This window comes from Carettochelys insculpta, chromosome 16, assembly GCF_033958435.1.
Source record: "Carettochelys insculpta isolate YL-2023 chromosome 16, ASM3395843v1, whole genome shotgun sequence".
Lineage (NCBI taxonomy): Eukaryota > Metazoa > Chordata > Testudines > Carettochelyidae > Carettochelys > Carettochelys insculpta.
This window is the reverse complement of record NC_134152.1, coordinates 33,113,303-33,137,483: the sequence shown is the minus strand read 5'-3', so window position 1 is coordinate 33,137,483 and position 24,181 is coordinate 33,113,303. Positions and strand designations below refer to the sequence as shown.

At 58.2% G+C, this 24,181-nt stretch overlaps 1 protein-coding gene across 1 annotated transcript in view; it reads right to left on the bottom strand.

Annotated features, from left to right (window-relative positions):
• LLGL1 (LLGL scribble cell polarity complex component 1) overlaps positions 1-24,181 on the bottom strand; it is a 66,867-nt gene that overhangs the window by 12,379 nt on the left and 30,307 nt on the right. The window contains exons 3-11 of the mRNA XM_075010614.1: positions 13,146-13,227; positions 12,375-12,505; positions 7,404-7,562; positions 6,206-6,368; positions 5,768-5,903; positions 3,491-3,545; positions 2,060-2,214; positions 1,755-1,972; positions 1,385-1,452 (exon numbers count right to left, since the gene is read on the bottom strand). Of these exons, the coding sequence (XP_074866715.1) occupies positions 1,385-1,452; positions 1,755-1,972; positions 2,060-2,214; positions 3,491-3,545; positions 5,768-5,903; positions 6,206-6,368; positions 7,404-7,562; positions 12,375-12,505; positions 13,146-13,227 (1,167 nt within the window). The remainder of the gene's footprint in view (positions 1-1,384; positions 1,453-1,754; positions 1,973-2,059; positions 2,215-3,490; positions 3,546-5,767; positions 5,904-6,205; positions 6,369-7,403; positions 7,563-12,374; positions 12,506-13,145; positions 13,228-24,181) is intronic.

Sequence of the window (24,181 nt, the reverse complement as noted above, 5' to 3'; positions counted from 1 at the left end):
CCAGCACTACCCAGGCTTGACGCATCTCAGCCCCTGCGCGCTCCGGCCCCTTCGAGCAGCTGGAGATGAAGTCCAGCCTAGGCTCCCGCAGGAAAGACCAGAACTAGCCATGCAACAAGGGCGCACAGGCTGGCGCGGGCCAGGCGATGGCCAGTGGCCCGATCAGCTCTTGCTGTCTCCGCTGCTCCAGGCTGGGCTCCCAGCGAGCTGGCCATGAGTCTCAGCAGGTCCCACCCAGCACGATGGTTTTCCTGGGCTGCTGCAGCCCGAACAGCTGCGGCCGCTCACCAACCCCGCCAAGGGTGCCTTTGGCAAGGCCTCAGGCAGCTCGGCGCCAAGAGCCGAGGAAGGGAAAATCCACAGACACACATCCTTGCCAGGCTCGGCGGGGAGGGCTGTCAGCTAGCCCACCCAGCCACCGAGGAGGGGCTTTTCCAACTCCCCCTAGGCGTCTGCTCACCGCCCCCCCACCTTCGCCCAGCCTCACGGCTTTACACCCCTCCCTTCCCCTCTGGAGAAGCATCACCACCCGCCCTACACCTCAGCATCTGCAAGCCCTGATCTCTCGGGCGCCCCTGCTCTAACCACTAGATGGTGCTACCCTCCTGCTGTGGCAGAGGATGCCCTTGGGCACAGACTCTGGCCCTGACTCTGTCTGCCAGCAAGAGTGGTTTTGGGCCCTTGGCAGCGTTCCCTGTAAGCTGGGCGCTTGGGCAGCCGCCCAGGAGAGATTCAGATGCCTCCCGCTGATGAGCAGAGCAGCCACCTGTCGGCAGCCTGTGTTTCTACTGCTGGGGCCCATCCACACACGCTTGGGTGCACGTAAAATTTATTCCACACATGGATGGAAAAAGAGATCATTGGTCCTTGGTCCCACCAGACCTGAGCCAAGAGGAGCGGGCCACCTCTAGGGCACAGCCGAAGCCCCAGTTATTCCAGCCTCGTTTCACCTTGGCCATATTAAGTCCCAGCCCCAGTCCCTTCACCCTTACTAGGGACAGTCCCTGCCAGGTACGTGGATTCAGGCTGGGCAGTTCTCGCCCCACCTCGTGCTGGTTCCACTGCCGCCACCTCACGTCTGCCTTTGTGCAGAGCTGCGCTGCAACGAAAACCCCGCGACCGGCTCGGGCCAGCTGCCTTGGACAGCTTCACTGCTGGGCACACACGGCCTGCGAGCACGGAGGGCCCCAGAACTTGTCCAGCTGCTCCCGGGTCACAGCCTGGGCCAGCGCCAGGTTTAAGCCCAATGAGGACAGACCCTTTGATACCGCGCGCGCTGCTCCCCGGGCCCACAGCCAGGGACGGAGAGCTGCTGAAAAGCCCAGCACAGGCCGGTGCTGAGGAGCTCGGCCGTTCGACGGGATGGAGGCAGAGCCGTACGTACCCTGTCAGCAGAAGGCCCCTCTGGGTGGGCTCCTGGGCTAGGTTCTTCCCTCCGTTGATTGGCCAGTTCTACAAGACAGACCCCGCCCACACAGAGCAGGAGGAAACGCTAAGTGCCCGTCCGTTCCCTGGGCCCGGTGGGGTTCCCACCCACATGCACCCCTCCGTCCCCAGGGCTGGCACTGAAGCAGCGCGAGGTGAGTGGGTTCGCACGGCCCAACCAGAGAGAGGTCGAGCCCAGAGATCAGCCCAGTAACGCCCCATTGATAGGCAATGCCAACTCATTGTGCCAGGCGCTGTACGTGCCAACCACCTTCAGGCAAGGCAGTTCCAGCCCAGCGGCTTTTCTCCAGCAGGGGGCGCTCCCTTACCACACAAGAACGCCGGGGGCTCTGCTGCTCGCCAGCTGCAATGATCCTCTCCCACAGCTTCAGGGGAACGTTGGAGATGTGATAGGAGCAGGTGATGGCGGAGGAGTGGAGAGGTGCCAGGTAGGGGGCAGGAATCGTCGGCCAGCCGGGCGTCTGCAGGTCGAGGACCACCAGCTCCTCCTCCACCAGGACCACCAGGGCACTGGGGTTATCGAACTCTGCAAGACAAAGCAGCCAGCCGTCAGCCGGGCGCGGGGCTGGAAGCAGACGGAGGCGAGCTCGGTTCCGACGAGAGGGCTGCCTACCCTCCTCCGGCTCCGTGTTGTGCACGGTGAAGAAGTCGATCACGCGCGACGTGAAGTCCAGGGTGACCAGGCTCTGGCCTTGCAGGATGCTGACGCAGTGCCGGTCTCCGTAGCTGGCCCGCGGCATGCCCCCGCTGAAGATGATGAAGTGGCTTCTGCAGGCAGGGAGAAGCAGCCGGCTGTAGGATGCGCCCACAGCTGGGGCATGGGACCTCCCGGCCAAGGGTGTCACAGGCCCCTCCAGGAAGTCTGCGGCCCACGGAGTTGCGACAGGTGCCTAGTCCCCTCAGGAAAGCCCTGGCCAGACCCAGCTCCTGGGGCTTCCCGCCTGGCCCAATGCAGAGCGAACATGGCAGGGGAGGTGGTCAGCTGAGAGCAGCACCTGACACAGGTGGCCAGGAGCTCAGCTGGCAGGAGAAGCCAGGCTCCAGGCCGCATGACTGAGCAACCTTGGCCAGCCCTGGGACACCTAGGCCCTCTGTTCTGACGGCTCACATGGCACTAACCTAGGCCTGGGATAGCCAGGTCCCATCCCCTGTTCCACCCCAGGCTTCCTGAGCGGCCTCGGGCCAGTCGCCAGGTCTCTGGGACCCAGTCCATTGCCCTGCTCTCACCCTCCCCGGCCGCCCACAGCCCAGGGGTGTTAGACAAAGGTAGATGGTGGAGACAGGCAGTGCACTGGGGCAAACCCGCACCGAGGAAGAGGCACAGCCCAGCCCGGCTGGGCGAATGGCCATTTCTCCAGCGAGAGGAGCCGCGCCGGGATTACCAATGGGAATGCGGACCTCACTCCCACCCATCTCCCTCACCACCCACTCAGGTGTGTGGTGCCAGCCCCACATGCCACGCGGGTGGGGGTTCCCCATGGCGGAGTCCAGCTTGCGATCCAGCCCCCTGGCAAAACTGCAGCACCCAGAGCTCCAGCTTGCCCAGATCCAGGCTGTGCAACAGGGCATTTACTCCCCCTTTCCCACCCTCTCCCGACTCGGGCCCTCACAGCCTCCCCACAGCCGAGGGCATAGCCCCGACCAGAGCAACTGCAGCCGAGCAACCCCAGGGGCTTCCCCGCAGCCGTGTGCTCTACCGCTACCGACCACTCCTGAGCAGTCCTCCGATTACAGGACGCATTGGTGGACCGAGCCCCCGTCCCGCTTCTAGGGGCCGTATTTTAAGTCGCCCCGAGCCCTACTCGCCAGGGCTGGACTGGCTGGGCGACGTCGGCTGGACGAAAGAGCCTAACAGGAGTTTGAGCCCAAATTCTGAAAATAACGTTTCCACCCTCTGTGAATTTGCGCGCTCCTCCACAGGCCGGTGGGATGGTCCCCCCCTGCAGACATCACCCTGAGCTGCTGCCGGGGCTGTAACGAGATGAGAACCAAGCACCACCTCCCCAGCAGTCTGAGGATATCGACCGCGCTGCCGGGGACGTACCCAGATTCACACGTTCTCCACAGGATTTTGTTGATTGCTTTACAGGGAAATGGACCTGGAAAGAAGGAGTCGCTGCTGCATTAAGACCATCCTCTGCCCAGCGCCAGCGCCTAGAACGTGGTTTCCCAAGCTGGGGGGCATGAAGAAATTTGGGGGGGGCGTGGCGTGAGGCAACTCAGCCCCCTCATTGTCTCCCCACCCAAAGAAAGGTCCGGCCTGTGCTTCCAGCTCTCAGCCCCTGCCACTTTACATGGATGACCCAGCACAGCCGCTATAAAAAGCAGGCAACCAGCGAAGACCCATGTGGAGCTAGCTGCCGCCTGCAAAGGCGAGTGATTGTGGGTTGGGTGCTAGGGGGAGGAGGACGGGCTTAGATGAGGGGCTGGGGGTGCCTGGCTCAGGGGAGGGGGTAAGCACGGGGGGGGCTGGTGGCACCTGGCTTTGTGGGAGGGAGGGGCTCGCTCGGCGTGGGCTGGCAGGTGGGGAGCTGGCCCCGGCAGCACGGGGCTTGGGTGGCTCAGGCTGGCGGGCAGCTGGCTGGCACTGGCAGCGTGAGACTTGGATGGGCGGCTTGGATAGGACGGCCGTGGTTGGGGTGGGCAGCTGGTGGATAGTGCAGGGCTCAGGGGGTGGGCAGGCGGGCAGCTCTGGCGGCTGGCACAGGGCTCAGGCAGCTTGCCAGCTGGGGCTGCAGCAGGCACCCGCAAGGGGCCAAGAAAAACTATTTGTGCTTCTTTTTAATTTTCAGTAACATTTGTTAATCAAGTTGTTGTGCTTCTTTTAAATTACAAACTGAATGGCTAAAAGGGGGCTGGATGATGGTAAAGGGGGGGGCCTGAGGGTTTCTCAAAAATCAAAACGGGGGCATGATGCGGAAAAGTTTGGGAACCACGGTCCTAGGAAGAGTCTCTGGCTTAGCCCCACCCGCTTCCATCTCTTTGGAGCACAGCAGCTCCCCTAAAGGGCTTTGGAGTCCGTCCGCTCTCCTGTCCATGCCAGCTGGAGCCTGGCTTAAGCTTCCAGATATTCCTCTGTCTCAATAGGGCAGCCTGTGCTTGGACACAGAGCAGCTGTTTTCCCCACCACCAGCGCAGCCTGCCTGGCCCGACTGGGCAAAAGACACAACCGTCACAAGCTTTAAACGGAAAGTTGCCGCTCAATAATTCCAGCAACCTCTAAATCACTCTTCCCTGTCCCGCAAGTCCAGACGGGATCCCAACTCCCTCCCCACCTACGTGCCACGCAGCCGTGGTAGGGTTCCAACTGGAGAGGGAGCTCCTGGGAAAATGCCCCGCTAGCAGCAAGTTGCCAGCCCCGGCTTGGTGATGCAGGCTTGCTCCATCCATCCAGATAATGGGACAGTTGTCAGCTCCAGAAGGAGGGCGGAAAGCCCTGGCATCTTACACATCCCAAGTTATACAGCTCCCTAGCCAGCTAGTGAGTGGCTCCAGCTTGCATCATGGATGCAGGAGTAAGATCAGCCTCAGGTGCCGGTCTCCAAGGGCCCCCACAGGAAGCCCTCCTTGCCCTCTATGGGAGGGGGGCTCTTCTAGAGAGCTCAGTGCTTCTGGGATCCTCTAGATGTAACTATAGGATCTATTTAAACCTCAGTCTTAGCAGTCAAGACAACATTTGTTGACAAGCCAGAGGTACAGGCTGTCCTTGGTCTGCAGCAATTGCAGGACACTCGCCATGTCCCAGCCACACCAGGGCCACCCATCCTCCAAGCTGTCATTGGTCAGCTTCAGAGCGCTTTGATGGCTCAGTGCAGAGAGACTCTCCTTGTAGCCCTGACCTACCTCCCTCTCCAGGAAGATACTGGGCAGTATTCCCCGTACCCAGGAGAGATTCAGGTACTGCCTAGCTATTTAGCAAAGTGCCCGCAGCCACCCACAGTGAGCAGTATATGTTTCTACTGGTGGTGCACATAACAAAATTTATTCCACCCATGGATGGAAAACATCAGCAGGAACCCTGGAACTGAGGCTAGTGTGAAGTCTGAAGGGGTGTAATGGCAAGTGCTAGAAGGAGGTAAAACTGCCCTTGGGTCCAAGCTGAGAAGGCAGGGGAACGAGGTGGGCAGGTCACAAGCAGCGTTCCCTGTAAGCTGAGCGTTTGGGTGGCCGCCCAGCTGATTAGCAGAGCGCCCACACGGCCTGCATGTGTTTCTATCCGTGGTGCACATCCTCGACGCCGTGGTGCACATCCACAAATCTATTCCACCCAGGGACGGACAAAATTAGAGGGAACCCTGGTCGCAAAGCAAAGCAAACTTACCATAGGGGATAGTTGACATGAGCGGCTGCAGAGTCTTGTGGCAGCCACTGCTGATGGCCCACACCATGTAGCCTCCATCGCTGTGCGAACTCACCACTGTCCGGCCGCTTCGTTCCCAGCCAAGGCTCTCCAGCTGCTGCAAGGAACAGAGGCAGCCAATAAACCCAAGGTGGAGACGAACACTGAGCTGCTGCAGGCAGCTGTGCCGGCCCATCTCCTCTGGGCATACGCAGCCCAGGCAGGATCTGCTTTGGCCAAAGAGACAAGGATGCCGGATACAGCACTTCAGACCAGAGATGGAAGATCAGGTCAACCACAGGGGTCTGGGGACTACAGCAACCTCTTGGCCAAAGCTCCCCTGGTCCGTGCATAAGCGGGACAGCCGTGAGCCAGAACACACGATGCTCTGTGCTCTCCACGTAACCCCATCCAAGGTACCTGATTGCCCAGGAAGAGGTGGCAGACAGCTCTGGTGTGCTGGTCCCACACAATCACCAGCCCCCTGCTATAGCCAATCAGGATCTTGGAGGAGTCTTGAGGATGTTCCTGTAGTGACTCCACGGGCCCCAGAGACTTCCCGCAGCGGTAGTCGTCTGGCACGCTAGCCGGGAAGCAAGAGACGGGAGATCATCAGGTTGGGTAAGACCCATGCAGGTAATTACCTTGCTCTCACCTCTCTAAGCCCTGCCAGCCCTGTGCGAGACACCCTGCAGCTCAGCTGTTCTTTGATTGGAAGGATGATGATGCCCTGAGCTGAGCACTTGGGTGGCCACCCAGAAGAGAGTCAAATGCCCAGTAACAGATCAGCTGATAGCATGTGCAGTGCACCTCCGCACATGCCTCAGTGCTTACAAAACTTATTCCGCGCATGAATGGAAAAAAGTTAGTGGGAACATTCCCTCTTGGTCCTGGATGAGTGTGTTACCATCCCCCACAGCCAGCGGGGACGCAGAGGGACAAGTCAGGGCAGCTTCTTCTTACAGGGCACAGAATCAGTAGCTCACCCCTCTGATGGGCCAGGAGGAATGCAAGCGAAGGGACGGCCTTGAAACTGGATCTCACAGGTCACCTGCCCTGCACAAGGCCACCCCCAGCACTGCAGGCCCTGAGTCCTGTCCCAGCAGGCACTAGGCTCCACGGAAGCCCTGGGATGGATTCTCACGGCCAGTGGTGCAGATCCCCGTGCAGGGCTCTGCTCCATCCAGTTGCCCCCTCCAGCCTGGGCAGAGCCCTGAACCATCAGCAGGGAAAAGATGCAAGAAGCTGTGTCCCCAGGCTCCCTGCAGGAGGGAGCAAATGCTGCCCCCCACCCTCCACCTACCAGCGAGCACTGACCTGCAGAGCCCTGGCCCCAGTCCCTGAGGTGCCCTGGCCCCAGTCCCTGATTTCCTGCATGCCTCTGCCCCCTCCTTGCTCATCTGTGCTTCCTCCTCCGAGGCTGTGCAGCTGCCCCTACAATCCGGAGCACGGGTCGAGTGAGGAGCTCAGCCTGATGGACGGATGCATTTTTTTGCATTTGCGCAGGGCTCTCTTTATGGCTAACCTTTAACAGGTGCAACTGCAGCCAAAGGAACCAACCAGCAACCTGCCCTATCTGCCACATACCGTGGGGCCCACCACCCGGAGCCCAGCTCACCTCTGCAGGATGTCCTCTTGGTACAGGGCTTTATCCTCCAGCAGCGTCAAGCCAGGGAGCTCCAGGAAGGACACGCCGCCCCCTTCTGCGCCCAGGCAGGCCACATCGCAGGCAGATTTCAGCAGGATCACCGTCACCCGGGTGAAGCTGGGAGGAGAGCTGCCAGGAAGACGAGACAGACGATGAGAGCTATGCCGGGTGGTAAGCCGGGGGCGTCACGCACAACGGCTCATTTTCGCAGGGCCTCCTGTTCCCCCCAGGAGATGCACCAGAAGTGTCCCGTCCATAGGATGGTTGGGGGGGACTGTCCCAGCCCCACACTTTGAGGTGGCACCGTGCAGGGCCCCCAGCCGTCCTACGAGGGGGCCCATGAGATTATGCAGGGGCTGGGGTTTGCGTGGCCAGGCCCCTGCTGCCGTCTCGCACACGGGCCCCTGGCAATGCCCTGGCTCACGTTGCTTGCGGGAGGGGGCTTCGAACAAGGGGGCAGAATGGGGGGAGATGGAGGGCTGCCCGAGGCCCCATACCTGGAGCACTCAGGGGTGCTGCCCTAGGACCCGCACCTCCCTTGGGGTGGTCCCGTGTTGCACCCTGGCTGAAAGAGGAGACTGGGCTGTCTTCCCCCGGACTAAACTGGGTCAACAGAAGCTGCCACCTTCACGAGCTGCCTCCCAGGCGCAAGGCACCAGCGGGACCCAACGGTTGTCCGAGCGGCGTCACACCTGTTCAGGGCACCAAGGCTCCAGAAGCAGAGCCCCCTCGATTCCTACTGCCTGTGGCTTCGGCTCTGCCTCCAGCGTCCCCTCGGAGGAGCCTGCCTGCCCCAGCTACAGGGCCTGCAAGGGGTGCCCTAGCGGGAGACAGACGTTCCACTTGGGTGGAGAGGGACCCTGGCGCACAGGCGGGGGTCTGTTTTTCTAACCAGTTTTAAACCAGCCGTCGACAACCTGGGGCCAAAGAGAAGCAGGCGGCTCTGTCGGGCCCGGACGGAGCCGTTCAGCGGCAGACACGCAGCCGAGGCTCACTCCAAAAACTCCCGTGCGTCAGAAAAAGGAGACGAGAGTCCCCGCCCAGCGACACTGAGGCCACGACCCGTCGAGCCGGCAGAGGCCAAGAAGCAGGAGGGAATCGGGGAACCCAGCAGCCGCCCCAGGGAGGCCGCCGAGAATCTAACAGACTCTCAGTGTTAGGGCAGTTCTCACGGGGGGGCCCATCTCTCAGCAGCCTCTGAAGGAAGTCGGCGGGGGAGAGAGCAATTCCAGGAGTGAAATGGAACAGAGGGGAAGGCTCTGCACATTGGTCAGTCCTGATGTCTTGCTCATCAGCACCGCAGCTCTGGTGAGCCAGGGCCGCTGGCTGCAGAGCCACCAGACAGGCAGCAGGGGGCAGTGCAGCCTGGCATAGAAGGAAGCTGAAAGGAGATACCAGCCCAGCTCGCCTGGGCCCCACCAGGATCTGGGCCCACGCCGCTGTTTATTGGGGACTCAGAGGTGCCGGAGCTTCCGAAGCGGCACAAGGCACTGCAGGACGAACCCCGCGCCTGGCCTAGAACCCAGAGGGGCTCAAGCAACCAAAACAGCAGAGAGCGCCAGTTTTTCCCAATTTGGTCAAACTCGGTAATCCAAGAGCCGCCGTGCCAGCGGAAACGAGACGGTCCTTCACAAATAGCACCACGCGGGACTTTCCGGAACGCCTATTTTAAGAGACGCGCACACAAGGGTTTGTGATTGAGATGTTCACAGCAGGATGTTCACAAACTTTTTATACAGTTTCCTCGCACTTTACCACTGTCTTCCTGACTTGCACCCCCGAAGTGTCTCTCTCTGGAGGGCGCAAGTGGGTGTTAACCAGCATTTCGAGATCACACATCGTTTGCTAGTTAGGTGGGAGTTGTTGATTTTGGGGCGTTTAGACCTTCGTTATTTATTAACAATAATCGGCGAGGGTTTGGGATTTTTTTCCATGTTGCAATTACAGCATCGGGAGCCACAAACAAGTCCTTAAAGAGCCACGCGCGGCTCCGGAGCTGCAAGTCACAGACCCCTTGACTTGGGACGTGCATAAGGCTCAGTTTCACACGGTGCCCTTCAGTGCCGTTATCTTTCCCAGGTAATGAGAGGCAGCTCTGAGCTGGGTTTTATTTGCAACCCTGCAGACTCCACCGCACGGGCCTCTCCCTCGCGGCACAGCAGCAGCTGGGCCTCTGACTCCAATGCTTCAGCTCCCACCTTCTCCCCAAGCCCTCTTCCTGGGGGATTTGGAGCCAGGAACTAAGTTATCCCCACACAGCCTGCTCCTCTCCCTGGAAAAGAGAAGGAGCCAGACCCAGACCCCAGATCTGCCATTCCAATTTAATCACCGCTGCTCATTAGCTTCCCTAGTTGCTAATGCAGCCTGATCAACAGCTGGGCCAAGTTCTATTCCCTGCTATTAAGCGTAGGGGGTCACTTGAACCCCAGTGGATCTCACTGTCTAGTTAAGGGATCAGGTAACCATTGCTCCGAGTTTGTGTTGTTCTCAAAAGCCTCAGCTCCAAATAAAGACGGCCTGTGTCATTGCCTGAGGCTGCCTCTTGGCAAACCCTCCGGCGGGTTACGGAAGTAACGGGAAGAGGCAGGTGCTGGTGCAGAAGGGCCACCAGAGCGTAAAGTCACTCGTGCACCTTCACGGCCTTGGCACGTGGTTCGAGTTGCCACAGCCCCTTTTCTCCTTCCCAGGACCTTCCCGCCAGAGCGTGAATAACGCCACTGCTTGCACTCCGTGCTGCAAACCAGAACAAAGGCTTCATTGAAGGAGGCTGCAACTCAGGACGGGGTTCTTGCAGCCCCCAGAGCTAGTCAGTGTTAAAGGGCCACAGAACTCACACCTGGATTTTTAACACCGATCACCTCAGCTGAGGGCTGGTAGATGCAATAACGCATCATCGGAGTGAGCAACTGTAACAATTCGAAACGAGTCAACGCTCGGCCCCGGGCGTCTGCCCAAGCTGCACACAAAGGGACCACATTCGGAGACGCTGAGCAGCCACATCCTCCACCGTCAGCGTCGGCGGGAATTCCGGAGATCCGGCACCTCTGAAAATCAGGCCAGAGAGCACCCCAGGCCCTGCACCAGGTGTGTTCAAGGGAACACGCTTCCTCGCGGCTGTTGTAATTATAGAAGTTAAAAATCGCAACCTTTTTTGAAATTCTACCGTCTAATTTTTGCTCTTCTCCAGCTAGGCCCAGAGACAGACTAGTTAATCCCAGGGTGGTTATCGTGGGGAGGCGTAGCAATTCGAGGCTTGGGTTGCACACGCTGCTGAGGCTCATGGAAGTTTTGGAAAACATCTTCCTTTACTTTTTGGAAAGACCCCAAAGCATTTTTCATCAACATTAGGTGCTGCAAAATTGAACTCCTGGCAGCGTTCGCTTAACGAAAAGGCAGGGGGTGGGGGCCAGGGTGCTACCTACCTAGAAGAGTTAGCAGCAAGTTTTACACGGTGTATCTGGGCTACACTCAGAACCGTAGAGAAAACTCTGCAGTCAGAGGAGCCCTTAAAATGAACTGAAACAATGCTTCATTGGCCCTGGTCGCTGGCCCAGAAGATCCACCCCATCCCATAGGAATCAGGCTTGTTTTGTCATTCCCCACCCTTCTAAGTGAAACGTGGCCAAACAGATTTAAATAATTTTTCAAGAGAATAAACGTTTGCATCTGGCAATGCAGCAGCCAAAATTTCACCCCAGCACCGAGAGACTAGGGGATAAACTCTGGCAGACCTTTCGCAAGAACTGCCCTGCTAGGGCAGCTGCTTGGTCAGGAGATTGTGGCTTTTTAAGACAAGAACTTGCCGAGTCCAGCAAAAGCTGAAACTCAGACATCCCTTCGGCCCCCTGTCCGTTACTCATCCCCGCTTCCACTCCCCACTTCTGAGCAGAGGTGTCTGCAGAGCCAAGCTAATCTCAGCCTAGCAGCCTCTGTTTTCTCCACTGCTGCAACCATTCCCATGGCAACCGATTGACAGGAGAACTATACAGCTGGGCACAAAAGGGAAGGCTTTGGAAACCACGGAGCCGGGACAGAGATTCCTGGAGGGGGAAAGGAATGAAACTGCAGCTTGGGCCAAGCGACTGAGCCAGATGGAGGAAACGAAACGGGGAGGTTTGGCCTTTTAAATACCCGCCGGCTGTTTCCACCGCGTGGCGCGGACAGGGCGGCACAGACTGGGGCTTCCATTCAGTTCCGATAACCCGAGAGCTTTGCACCCTGACGCTGGGACAAATGCAGAGTGACGGAAGGGTTCACAGCTGGCGTCTCAAGTCTTCCAACGAGTGCTTTAAAACAGGGTCCTCTGCTGAGCAGCAGCTTTCACACCTGCCTCGTGCGCAGATGCGTGGGGTGTTTCTGCAACGAGCCAGGCACAGGCAGTGGTTATCACCACACCTTACTGTGAAGTGAGTGGGCGTTGTCTGTGCTGCAGCTGTTGAGCTATTGGCGTGCAGCTCTGCCAACGCCACCTGGGAGCTGCTTCCAGGTCGCCCGGCGCCATCCGCAAGTCTCTGGCAGTGCCCGTGGTCTCCCCAGTGCCAGGGAGGTTAGAACTGGGCCCTAGTGCTGGAACCTGGAGGTGATTTAGGGGAGGGGTTTTTTGTTTTTTTTTTTTTTAAATGGATGATGCACAAACCAGAAGAGAGCCCAGCTCCCTCCGAGCGGAGCAGACTCTGCAGCACTGCTAGCAGCACCAGGCAACAGCTGTCACCGAGTCAACAGGCACTGGGCTAGCAGCGCTCGGGGCAGAGCTGGTCCCGAGCCAGCCTGGAGCACCACCTCCAGGCAAGCCCTACCTGAGCCAGAGCAGGGCTGGGTCGGCCCATCAGGGGACTGCACAGAGAGCTCCATACCCAGCAGAGCCCAGGGCCTGCCCCAGCCGCAGTACAGCCCTGCACTCCCCAGACAAGCATGTGAAAGAGGGCAGGCAGCAGTAAGTACTTAGCACTGTCGAACCCTGGCCGGCCCGGGAGGACGAAGCTGCGGATCTCCTCCAGGTGCGAATAGCCGTCCTTCTGGTCGATCTCCCACAGGTGCAGGGTGTTGTCATCCAGCAAGGACAGCAGCCGACCCTGCGGGGGAGAGAGACCGACGTGCAAGGAAACAACGGACCTTGTGGGGTTATGAGTTAGGCCTCCCCACTCTGCATGGAGAGCGCTGGGTTTGGTTGCACCAGCCCACGCATCTGGATCGGGGCTTTTGGGTGCAGGCGGTGTTCCCGGCAAGCAGCTGCCCAGGAGAGATTCGGGTGCTGCCCAGCTGATTAGCAGAGCTCCCACAACCTCTCGGGTGTGTTTCTATCGGAGGTGCACATCTGCACAAGCCTCGGTGCACAAAATAAAATTTATCCCACCCCCAGATGGGAAAAATTAGAGGGCACACTGGGTGCTGGAGCCTTTAAGCACCATCCCAGAGGCACAGGCGCTTGCTGGCTGCGCCCACCCACCCTACAGCAGCTGCTTTAGTCTTCCAAGACCCTGCCCTGAAGAGCTATTCAAAAGGGGCAAAGGTTGTGTAGGACACGCAGCCCCAGCAGGGGGATCAGCAGGCCAGGAGGGAGCCCCGGGAGCGTGGAGACAGGGAGTCCAGCTAGTTCAGAGGACAGGCTGCCGCACCACGGTGGCAGCGGTACACAGGTTACTCTCCCTTCCGGTGGGTGCCGTTGCCTCCGGAGGAGACACCAGGCCCCGAGAACTGAAAGCAGCAAAGTACCTGTCCGGGCAAAAAGTGCATCTGCGTGACGGCGGCCGTCTCCTTGTGCAACCCGGTGAGCTCCACTCCCGGAGCGCCATAGCTGGTGCAGGCTGAGAGTCAAGGAGGCCACAAGAGAGCACGAGAGTCCTGCACCAACCCCCACCTGTCCCTCATGAAAACCGACTCCCCCAGCGCACCTGGAGCTCTGCCTTTTACCGCCCCAGCGGGTCAGGTCCCAGGTTGAGAACCCAGGACTAAAGGCTCAAGACCCGCGAAGTCCATGCCGGTATTTAGGTGGCATCACGTTCACCACTGGGGTCTCCAGGCATCTCCGCAGGTCCCTGGCTGGCAGGTTTTACAAGCCCAGCATTGCTGCTGCCAAAGCGCCTGGCTGGTTAGCTAGAGGCCAGCCCCCCACAAAGCACCTGAACGAGGCACCAAGGTTTACGTGGCCTCAAAACCCTTCCGAGAGTTTCACAGCATCATCTGCCTGTCTACCACACCAAATCCCACCTCCGCCCAGGGCAGCCGGGCAGCGGACGCAAGGCTGGGGCCTATCAGAAGACACGTACCAGCACCACTTCCACAGGGTACCTTGACAGGCAGCAGGAGAGCGCCTGGTTATTCCACTACGCACGAGGCGGATGTACCAGGAGCTGTTTTCTCCAGGCCTGAGTTGGGAATTCGACTTGTGAAAGTACCAAATCAGTCACCAGGGCAGACGCACTCCAGCGCCGCGGCCGCAGTGCTCTGAAAGGCCTCCCGGGTGCGTCAACACTTCAGGCAGGCCTCACACCTGGCCTGCGCCGGCGGACTCAGGCTCGCAGGGCTCGGGCTAAGGAGCTGTGGCATTAACATTCAGAATTCGGGCTACAGCCCGGACTCTGGGACCCCGAGAGGGCCCAAAGCTCAGGCTGCATTCCAAACCCAATAACCACTTGCCACAATTAAGCAGCCCCTTAGCCCCACTCGGCCGGCATGGACCCGCCGTGGGCGTCTAACAGCAGGTGGCAGGATGGGCACAGAGGGGCTGCAGTACGAGCACACGGTTGGCACCCCCCCCACTCCACATTTCGTACAGGTGCAGCAATGAAGCCAAAGAAGTTAATTCTTTCAGCAGGATCCAAGCACAGCGATTCCTGGGCCCGTCTCTCACAGCCCCCTGCTCAGCCCGGCTCAGAGCAGGCAGCCTGTAGCACCTCGATTCGCCCTGCCGGCACGCAGCAGAGCCAGTCGACTGCCAGGAGCCAGGCTGGCAGGAGGGGTTCTCGGGACGGCAGCCGAGACTGCCTGGCAAGGTGACCGTTCCGGCCCAGCAGGCTGCAGACGGGCAGGGGGAGTCTGAGACAGCACCGCCGGGCCCCAGACACCTCGCACTTTGCCAGAGCCAGCAGCAGGACTGGCGGCTTGCCAGGCACCCCAGGGCGGTTCTTCGTTTGCGTGAGACAGAGCTGGTTTCCCCAGCTCCCACCTGTAGAGAGACTGCTCCGCAGCCTGCCTGTGGTCGCCCCTCCGGAGCAGGAGAGACGCTAGGACAGCCCAGGGCAGAGCTTGGGCTTCACACCGGAGCCGGACTACAACCATGCACGACTGTCTGCACTGGTCATCTGCGTCTGCTGGAACCGTCGCCTCTCTTGTCTCGCTGCAGCCCAGAGCAGAGGCGCCTTTAGCATCCTTTGCAAGCACGGGCAGCTGGAGCTCAGCGACTACTTCTTGAAGGGCTCACCACGCACCAGCCTGCACGCCGGGGGACTGCAGGAATCTGGGCGGGGAGGGACAGACACCACCTCAGCCACGGATTTGTCACCAGGCTGCCTGGGGCGCCCCGCCCAGCTGTCTCCGCACCCTGCGAGCGGTTAAAGGGGTGAAGTTTAGCTCCTGGGCTCCCAGCGCTGCGTTCTCCACCCGCTGGCAAGTCGGGAGATCCCCCGAGCCCCCAGCCGGACGGCAGCAGGACCTGGAAGCGGCGGCAGAGAGCAGGTGGATGAGCTCTGGGGCTGGCAGGTGGACGAGCTCTGGGGCCAAGTGGGTATTTCAGCCTTCAGGCCTATTCCCTCCCATCGCTCAGCGCCCCACAAAGCACCAGCTGTCAGCCGCAGACCTGCCCACTCCCTGGGATGCAACGAGGCCGACAGCTGCCCTGGGTCCCAGAGCACAGTAGGGAGGGGGTCCCAGCAGGGGCAGGGCCTTAAGCCCACAGCACCACCAGGACCACAGCGCTGGCCCCCCACAGCCATGCAGAGCGGCGCTGCCACAGCACTTCAAAGGGGCCCAGAGCTCCAGGCTCCTAGCAAAGTACCGGCCCCGATGCAGCTCCCCCCTCTGCTTCCCACCCCCCAAGCAGCAGGCCCGTAGGCTGAGCCGGATAAATGGCTCCCGTCTCGGGCGGGCGACAACCGACACTTGCGTGGAGGCTGCCCCAGGGCGCGCGCAGCCAGCGGCTTAGGCAAGGAGGCGGCTGCATAGGGACTGCTCTGCCCCCTCACGTCAAAGGGAGGAGAAGCGCCCTGGCCCACCCCGAGGGCAGCCGCCCTCCACCACCCTCCGGAGCCCCCGTCGGGGTTCTGCCAGGCCCCCAGCCCCGGGGAAGACAGACTGCAAGACTGCCGCTGTCCTTCGGCTCACTCCAGGCTGGAAGGACAAAAAGCCGTCGCCCTGCGGGGTGGGGTAGGGAGAATTCTGCACTGCAGCCTGGGTGACGACGGAGCGGGACCTGGACGGCCCAGCCCCACGAGGCCAGGCCTTCCTCCACGTCACCAAGTACCTGCTCTCAGCCTGGGGCAGCTGGCAGGGTTATTTCACCGTTAGGACGAGGGCCCGAAAGCACCTCCCAGGAGGTCAGGCGGTGAAGGGGTTGACGGCTTCGCCTGGCCGCACCACCCACTCCCCTCCCAGGCCAGCAGGGACTGGCAGGAGAGCAGCACGGACAGGCAAGCCTGGAAAACACGATCAGTGCAAGTGGGAGGCCGGACCGAAGCCCGGCAGCCGCCGTTACTGCCACTCTGCCCTGCTGGTGGGTGCCAGGCTGAGCTGCTGTTTTCGGCACAGGCATTTCACAGATCCCAAGACCAGCGCGATCACCCGGTCAGGATCGAAAAGCTGCCTGGAACGGAGAACCCACCAGGATCGCTGGAAAAGCCGTTCCAATGGTTAATTTCTAGGAGCTAAAAACTTACATCGCATTTCCAGGCTGAACGTGTCTAGCCGCAAGTCCCAGCCGTTGGAGCACGAAACCCCCTTCTCTGTCACGCTGACGTGTTCCTCCCCATCGAGGCAGCCCTGGAGCATCTCTTTGTTGAGCTAACTGGAACGCCTTGAGTCTCTCGCTGTAAAACTGGCTGTCTAACCCTTGACTTATGCTCCCAGCTCCTCCGAGCCCTCTTCAATTTATCCACCTTCTGGAATAGCTGGCACCAGAACTGGACACAGGATTTCAGCAGCAGGTGCAGCAGAGAGAAATCCTGAGGTAAAATTACCTCTGCTCCGACTCCAGGTGCCAGCTGACCCACCCAAGGGTTGCACCAGCCCCTTTTTAGCGCAACAGGAGCTCACGCTCCCACGGTTCTCCATCATGCCCCTCACATCTTTCAGTCGCTGCTTCCCAGGACAGCCTCCGCCCATCCTGCCAGCACAACCTGCATCCTTTGCTCCCAGACAGATACATGTAGCCATATTCAAATACACTGTTTGCTTGGGCCAAGCTTTACCAAGCAACCCAGATGACTATTCGTGACCTGTTCTCTTCCTTAATTACCATTCCACTAATTACAGCATCACCACAAACTTCACCCGTGATGACTCTATTTTCTTCCAGCTTATTCACTGAGTCAAGAGCTGAACAGCCTAGAGCTGTGTTTCTCAACCATTTTTTATAAAGTACCCCTTCAAAAAAAAAAAAAAAGGGTTCCCCAGTACCTATCACCACCAGACGCACAAATTTTTTTCTTCCACTGCAGCGCATTTGTTAGCACTTCTGAAAATATTTTCTGAAGAGCCGCCCGACTACTCCAGGGCTGAGGTTCTCAATATTTCCAGATAAGACTAGCCTTTCAGGAGTATGATGGGAGCGAGCAAGACCAAAGTTTCACCTCACTTGTAAAAACAACTTGCTTCCCAAATCTGATCCTAAAATACAAGCATGTTGCAACACGCTTTTGCTGACAGATTGCTTATCTTCTCCTGTTTACCAGAACACTATAAAATAAATGCATTTGACTATAAATACTGCACTTAACTGTGGGGGTGTAAAACACGGAGCTGTACAAACACGTCACTGTATGAAATTTGTCTGCACCGACTTTGAGCAGGCTTTGTATGCAAGCCTGTTGTAAACTAGGCAAAGAGCCAGAAGAGTTGATGTACCCCTGGAAGACCTTGGAGGAACCTAAGGGGTACAGGTCCCTCCGGTTGAGAACGACTGGCCGGGAGCCAAGCGACAAAGCCGCTGGAGCCCACCCCCGGACGCAGCGCCTCTGAACGCTGCTCAGAACATGGTCTTCAGGGCCCTGTTTAGCAGCTGTGAGCCCAGAGGCAGGGGTGTAAGGCTTCACATGCTGTCCCCGCACCCTGGACAACCCTATTGGCTGGGTTCTGGCCAATGGAAGCTGCCTATTTTTAAGCATGGGCAGTACACTAAAAGCACCCACTGCCCTCCCCCCGACTCGTTGTGATCCACGGAGGGAAATGGCCCCCACCATGGCCAGGTATGCACGGAGACACCTACTGGGCTGCTGGCCGGGAGCTGCCTGGGTAAACCTCCCAGCTAGAGCCTGCCTCTGGCACCCCAGCCCCTCCCCCCCAACCCTGTGCCCCTCACTCCTGACCCCCCCACCACATAACCCAAACCCTCTGCCCCTACTCTTGCACCCATACGCCCTCCCAGATCCTGCACCCCAGTCCCCTGCCCCAGCTCACAACCCTCTCCTGCACAGAAGACTGAGCCCTTTGGCAAGCTTCCAAATTCTTGGTGTACCCCCACATCAAAATCAATCAAAGGGCCCTGCACCAGAAACACAACCACTCCACGAGGGTTCCCCATTTAGAGGTCTCAAAATGTCAACATCATTTAGCCATATACTAAATGGATTAACAGCTGCCATGCTCATTTTACATTCGAGTTTTTTAAGCAAAATGTCGTGCATAAGTAAAGTCAAATGTAGTCTTTTTTTTAAAAAAAAAAGGCTGCATCTTTACCTTTATTGACAACAGCTGAAATCTCCAAAGTAGGAGACCTCACAACCAAATCTCTTTTCCATTAATTCCAGTCAACATGGATGTATTATGTTGCCCTCCTTTAACTCTTAAGTTCTTTATCAGTCACTCTTTTATCTTGCCTAGAACTAATACCAGAGTGACACACCTATAAGGAGCTGGGCCACAGAATTTGCTGACAATATGAGCTTTCTTCCAGTTTTCCTCATGCCTCACCACTTACTGAAAGTCACCAGTAACGGCCCCACAAGTGCCCGAGACAGGTCTTTTAAGACTCTTGGGTGCAATTTATCTGGACATCTGATTTTCACAGCTGGTGTTTAAGATCCTCCAGGGATACCAGTGGAATGTAAAACAGTATTCTTTGAGATGGACTACATCATTTGTGTTTTGTGGGAGAAACAGTTCCTGAACACTTCTCCCTTGTCTGCTTAATTGATAGTTCTACTATTTTCATCTAGTATCTGACAAATGCCATGGTTAGGATTCTTTTTTATTTTTTGTTCCTAATATGCTTTTTAAAAAAAAAACATGCCTCTTTATCATCCTTAACTCTGCTGGCTATAAATTTTTCTCCTGGTCTCCCTTATCAATTTTCTACAGTCCCTGGGTACTGATTTATAATTCATTGCTATCAGCTTTCCTTTTCCTCCATTTGTTTACACAGATATTTTATAGCTGCCTTCGCCTCCCCTCTACAGCAGGTCATGTTATTTTGGGTTTGGGGTTTTTTTTTGTTTTTTTAAAAAACCAGTTCAGCCTCCTTCCTCAATTGTGAGATTAAGGAAGCTATTGACTCAGTAGCCAGAAGTAAGGCTTATTCCATTCGCTGCCTTGAACCTGTAAGTAACTTGTCTTGGGTATTTAAACTGCAAGCTGCAATGCCCAGCTAGGCCTCCACCAGTGAGGGATACAAACAGACGTCCCTATAGGAGCCAGGACTATGCTAAGGAATGAGCCTACAGTTTTTGCAGCAGGATACACCAGGGTTACCACCAAATGCTGCCATCTCTAACAGATTAACGGGAACAGCAGCCCACAATATGGCTCCCAGGAGATCACCAAGACATGAGCAATCGCTCTGTCCTGGGAAGGGACCATCCAGTGGTCAAACTTCCTTTTGTTGCCAGCAGAGGCTTAAAGCTCAACCCCAGAGAATTTGCTGCTCCCCGCATCCCTTTTAGAGACCCGGACTGTCAGTCGCTTGTTTCCAGGGGCAGTTCTTGCAGGCTTTGTCGTCTCTCCCTTGCAGTGCTCTCTCTCTAGGAGCAGAGCGCCCCATAAGGCGCTCCCTGCTTCTCCCAGCCCCTCCCAGCCTCTCTTTTCGATTTACTGGGGCCTCCTAGAGCTGTATTCTCTGGAATCCCTCCCGAGAGGGTCACCAGGCAACCAGCTGCCTGCTTGCCCCGTTGCTCCGAGCAACCCGCCTTTAACTCCAGACTCCACGCTATGCTTATTCAGCAACTCTCCTGCGCGCCGTAACTGTCCCAGAAAAAAGAAAAAAAACAACAACAAACTTTGGAAAACACAAGGAAACGGAATGGGATTGAGAAAATCCAGCACATCCGGAATGGGGGTGCAGCAGCTGGAGGGTCTGAGCTCCTCCCTCCCTCACAAGCCACAGCTCGAGGTGCCGCCTAGAAGTTGGGGGGTGGGTATAGATTAACTCCTGGCTGAGCACGAGGCTGCAGAACTTGGGGTACAGCTGACACAGGAACAGACTAGGGCTAAGCCTGCCATGAAACAAGCTGAAAGCAACACAGAATTTCAGGTTTCTCTACCCCCCCGGTGCTTGGAGGGAGATTCAGTCACGTCTTCGCCAGAGGTGTTCCCCAGACAAGGGCTCCTCCATTAATCTGGCAGGGGTGGGGGGGTCATCCAGGGATGGAGGGACTTAACCCCCCGCCCCCGCTTCGAAGCTGACAAAAGGGAAGAGGGGCCAGACTGGAGCTCAAGCTGCGTTTGGGTCCGTTCCCTGGACCATCTGCCATTGTTCTGCTGCTTTCAAGCAGCAGCCGCTGCGCCTGCGGGGCAGCAGGAGCATGGGGAGGAAAGAGGGCGACGTGACAAATTTAAGTCACTGTCGTCAACTCGTTCCACTGCCCAAGTCCCTTCCCGCCCGGCGCGCTGGAGGTGGGTAATCCGAGAGGCTGGGCATGTCTGCAATTAGCTTTGCTCCTCCGGCTGCAAACAATGGCATTAGCACTCCTGTGCTAAAGGGCCTTGAACTTTCCCATGGCTTCGTTCTTCCCGCTCCCCTGCGGCGGAGGCCAGGCTGCAGTCTACCTGTGTAGTCGGCCCCCGCTCAGGGCTGCACCGTGGCCGCTGCAGGAAGGAAGAGTAAGAGGGGTTAGTGGCACAGCACCAGCCTGGGCAAGCAGCTCTGGCTCCAAGCCCTACCACCAGGTGCTAGGTCCACGACATTGGTCCATGGAACAGCAGCAGCACACAACGCAGCCACAGCTGCAGCCCCACGGAGGATGAAGGACGGGCCTGAAACACACGGCTACAACCCTGCAGCAAGACGCCTTACTTCCTCCCCCTCACGGGCACTGAATCTACACACGCCAGCCCCTCTCCTGGGCAAGAGGGGAGCCGCACATCCCCAACTGCAGACCAGCCGAGAACTCCGAGCATCCCTCCGGAACACGCTGCTTCCAGGAGCCAGCCTCTTCCACCCAAGAGTTTAGCCAACCAGAAGGCCCAGAGCCCTGCTCCGGAGTCTGACAAGGAGTTCAAGCTTGGCTCCGTTCCACCTCCCACCCACTCAGCAAAGCCCACTGCACCAAGCTCCTAAACTCATCTGCCTTCCCGTCTGGGCTCTGGAGGCCTCATTTGCCTCCTCCTGCCAGCCGGAGCTTTGGGCTCCGAGGACAAAGGGCTCCCTAGACTGACAGCTTGGGGTTGGGTTTTTTTATGAAGCTCTAGAGAAACTGTTCCCATGGTGGCAGAGGGCAGAACAAGGAGCAATGGTCTGAAGTTAGAGGGAGAGGAGTAGGTTGGATATCAGGAAGAACTACTTCCCCAGGAGGGGGGTGAAGCACTGGAATGTGTTGCCTAGACAGGTGGTGGAATCTCCGTCCCTGGAGGTTTTTAAGTCCCAGCTTGACAAAGTCCTGGCTGAGAGGACTTAATTGGGGCTGATCCTGCTTTGCCCACGGGGCTGGACTAGACGACCTCCTGAGGTCCCTTCCAGCCCTGGGATTCTACGATTCTAAGTCTGCCAGCTCACGCAGGCCTCCTACCTGAGACTGCTTCTCCCTGTGTTCATCCTGCCCTGAGAACAGGGGACTGACCAGCACCTCCCTGACATCAGCAGTATGGGAAGGGTCAGAGCGAGGCCACGTTGCACTATCTCCCACCAACCAGGTACCCGCGAGGACCAGCATGGCTAGTGCCATCCTGAGCCTGAAGAGAGGAAGGCCAATATTGACACAACACTGTCCTGCACCCCACAGGCAACTTCCCCCGGTCAGCGCTGGGACACACGGGAAGCGCATTCTGCCCCGGGGACAGCGGGTGAGCCACTGCACACGTAGCCTGGCTGAGCCAAGCGCCCCCCGGCACAGACCGGGCCCGGAGGCAGAGCGGGAAAGCCGAGTCCTGCTAAGATGCTGTGGTGGGAGGGGAATTCTTCCCAGTTAGCTCCAGGAAACAGGTGCATCTCAGCGCCGCACATGGGCGCCAGCTGGCTTAACAGAGGTACAGGCACTCACGGGTCCCAAAGCAGCTTCCCTCCCCGCCAGCTGCTCCCCTCTTTTGGCTCTGAGTTTTACCGGGCAGGCACAGCAGCCAGGGCCCTGGACCGATGCGTACAGTGGGGGTGCTGAGTGCCATCCACACCAGCCATCTGTGTAGAATGGGAAGCACTACGCCGAGGCTGCTCCAGTGCCCTGCACCTGCAGGTTCAGCCCGGGCCGAACGCCAGCAGAGCCAACGAGCTCTGGGCCTTGCGCTTTGGCTTCCTGCATCCAGTCACGGAGCGCAGGGGGCAGCATCGCCAGAGCCGTTCCCCGCAGGGCCCAGGGCAGCTCAGGCAATGCGGGGGGACAATGAACATGGAGAGCTCCTGTTGCCTGCCCTCGGCCCCCGCACAGCCACGCCCAGGTCACTGAGAAGTGGAGGTGGGGTCCAGGAGACGCTCTGTGGCAGGACTGGATGGCTACAGCCCGCAACGTCTCAGAGCTGCGGAGACTGGGGCTAGATCCCACCATGCAACCCCTCAGGCCTCAGCCGAGCTCACGCCGGGTCCTGCAGCAAGCTGGGTCTCCAGGAGGCAGAGGTTAGCGCCAACCCACCCCCGCGAGCAGCCCTGGCTCCCGCCCACGACGTGCCCAGCGACGGCTCCTTGCGCCGCCGCAGGTCGACCTTGTGCAACCAGCTGCTGTCCACGTGTTCCTAGAGTTCCTCCCCCTCAGCCTGGGATTTCCTTCCCTGGCCCGTGGCGTTGCTGGTTCAATTCGTGGGATGGGACCGAGGACAGAAGAAATCAGATTCGCCGACTATTTCGCCCACAGGTGCCCACTGCAGGCTGGAGCAGCTGCTCAGCTCGGGAGTCCGCGCCTCTGAAGTGCTACACACATGGGATCCCCACAAGGCCCCGGACCATCGGAGACTACAGAATGGCAGGAGCCAGCTTCCTGGTTATACTCTAGCATGCAGCCCCCTGGTAGCAGCACTGTGGAGAATAATTCCACCACCCGTAGACCCAGAAGCAACGTAACAATCGTTCCTGCTAAAGGTCACACAAGTCACTTCATCGCTACCATCCTTAAGGCATCAATGAAGTTATCTAGGCTTTAAATCCCAGATATTAACAGCGTTGGAGCCCTGAGGACCAGGAGACCTCAGCCAAGTCTCCACCAGGGGTGCTAGAGCAGTACAGCTATGGGGCAGTAGCTATGTTGCTGCAGCACCGGTGACGGAAGAGGTTGGCCCCACCTCGTGCTGGAGAAGACGAGGCTTAAACGAGGCTGGCTGCAGCCAGGGTGACTGGTTTGCAATAAGCTGCTGTAATTAACTGCTCAGCAAGAGCAAACAGCCCTGCAACTCCCACTGCTTTGCTGAGGGGCAAGGGGAAGGAAGCAGCCCCCAGACAGGGGGGGGCATTCAGACTGCCCCACTCAGCTCAGTTCCGCGTGCGGATTTCCGAGCAGCTCAGAGAGCGAGGAGCTGCTTTGATTCTTATAAAGAGGGCCAGGCCAGGAAGTTTTTAGTGGCGCAGAGCCCAGGCACGTCCCACTCCCACAACCTGTCGCCCTGAGCCCTTCCGACTCCTCCGAGCAGCTGCTGTGGATGGAAGATGGACTCCAGGAGTCAGGAAGCTCCCTGGCTAGAGGCCTCAGCCTGCTGCAAGGCGAAGAGCTAGAAGCAGGGTACTGGGCCGAGCCCAGACTCCTCTCTTTTGCTTCCTCTGGCTCACGAGCTGATGGAGCCAGATACACCCAGGAGCGCACGGTAAGGGACCTGAGAATGCTAAGCAAGTGCCTGGTCCCCCAACAAGGATCTCTGCTTCCTGCCCGCAATTAAGCCCTGCATCAGCTAGCAACATGAGCACTGCAAATCTGCAGATATCCACATGCGCAGGTATCAATGTGGAGATCCCTGGCTCAGATTTGCAGAGGTGGATACAAATTTTGTATCCACACAGAGCTCCACCCATTGTTTTCCTTGTGTCCCTTTGCTTCCCTTATCAATTTTCTACAAATATCTAGCTTCTGATTTCTACTTGTTCCCGTCTACTTCTCCCTTCTTCTATGGCCTGTGATCTGTTCCTTTTATTGGTCAAGAAAAGTTCTAATTTACAACTCCTCTGTGTTGGGTGCAACATTGAGAGTTAAGAA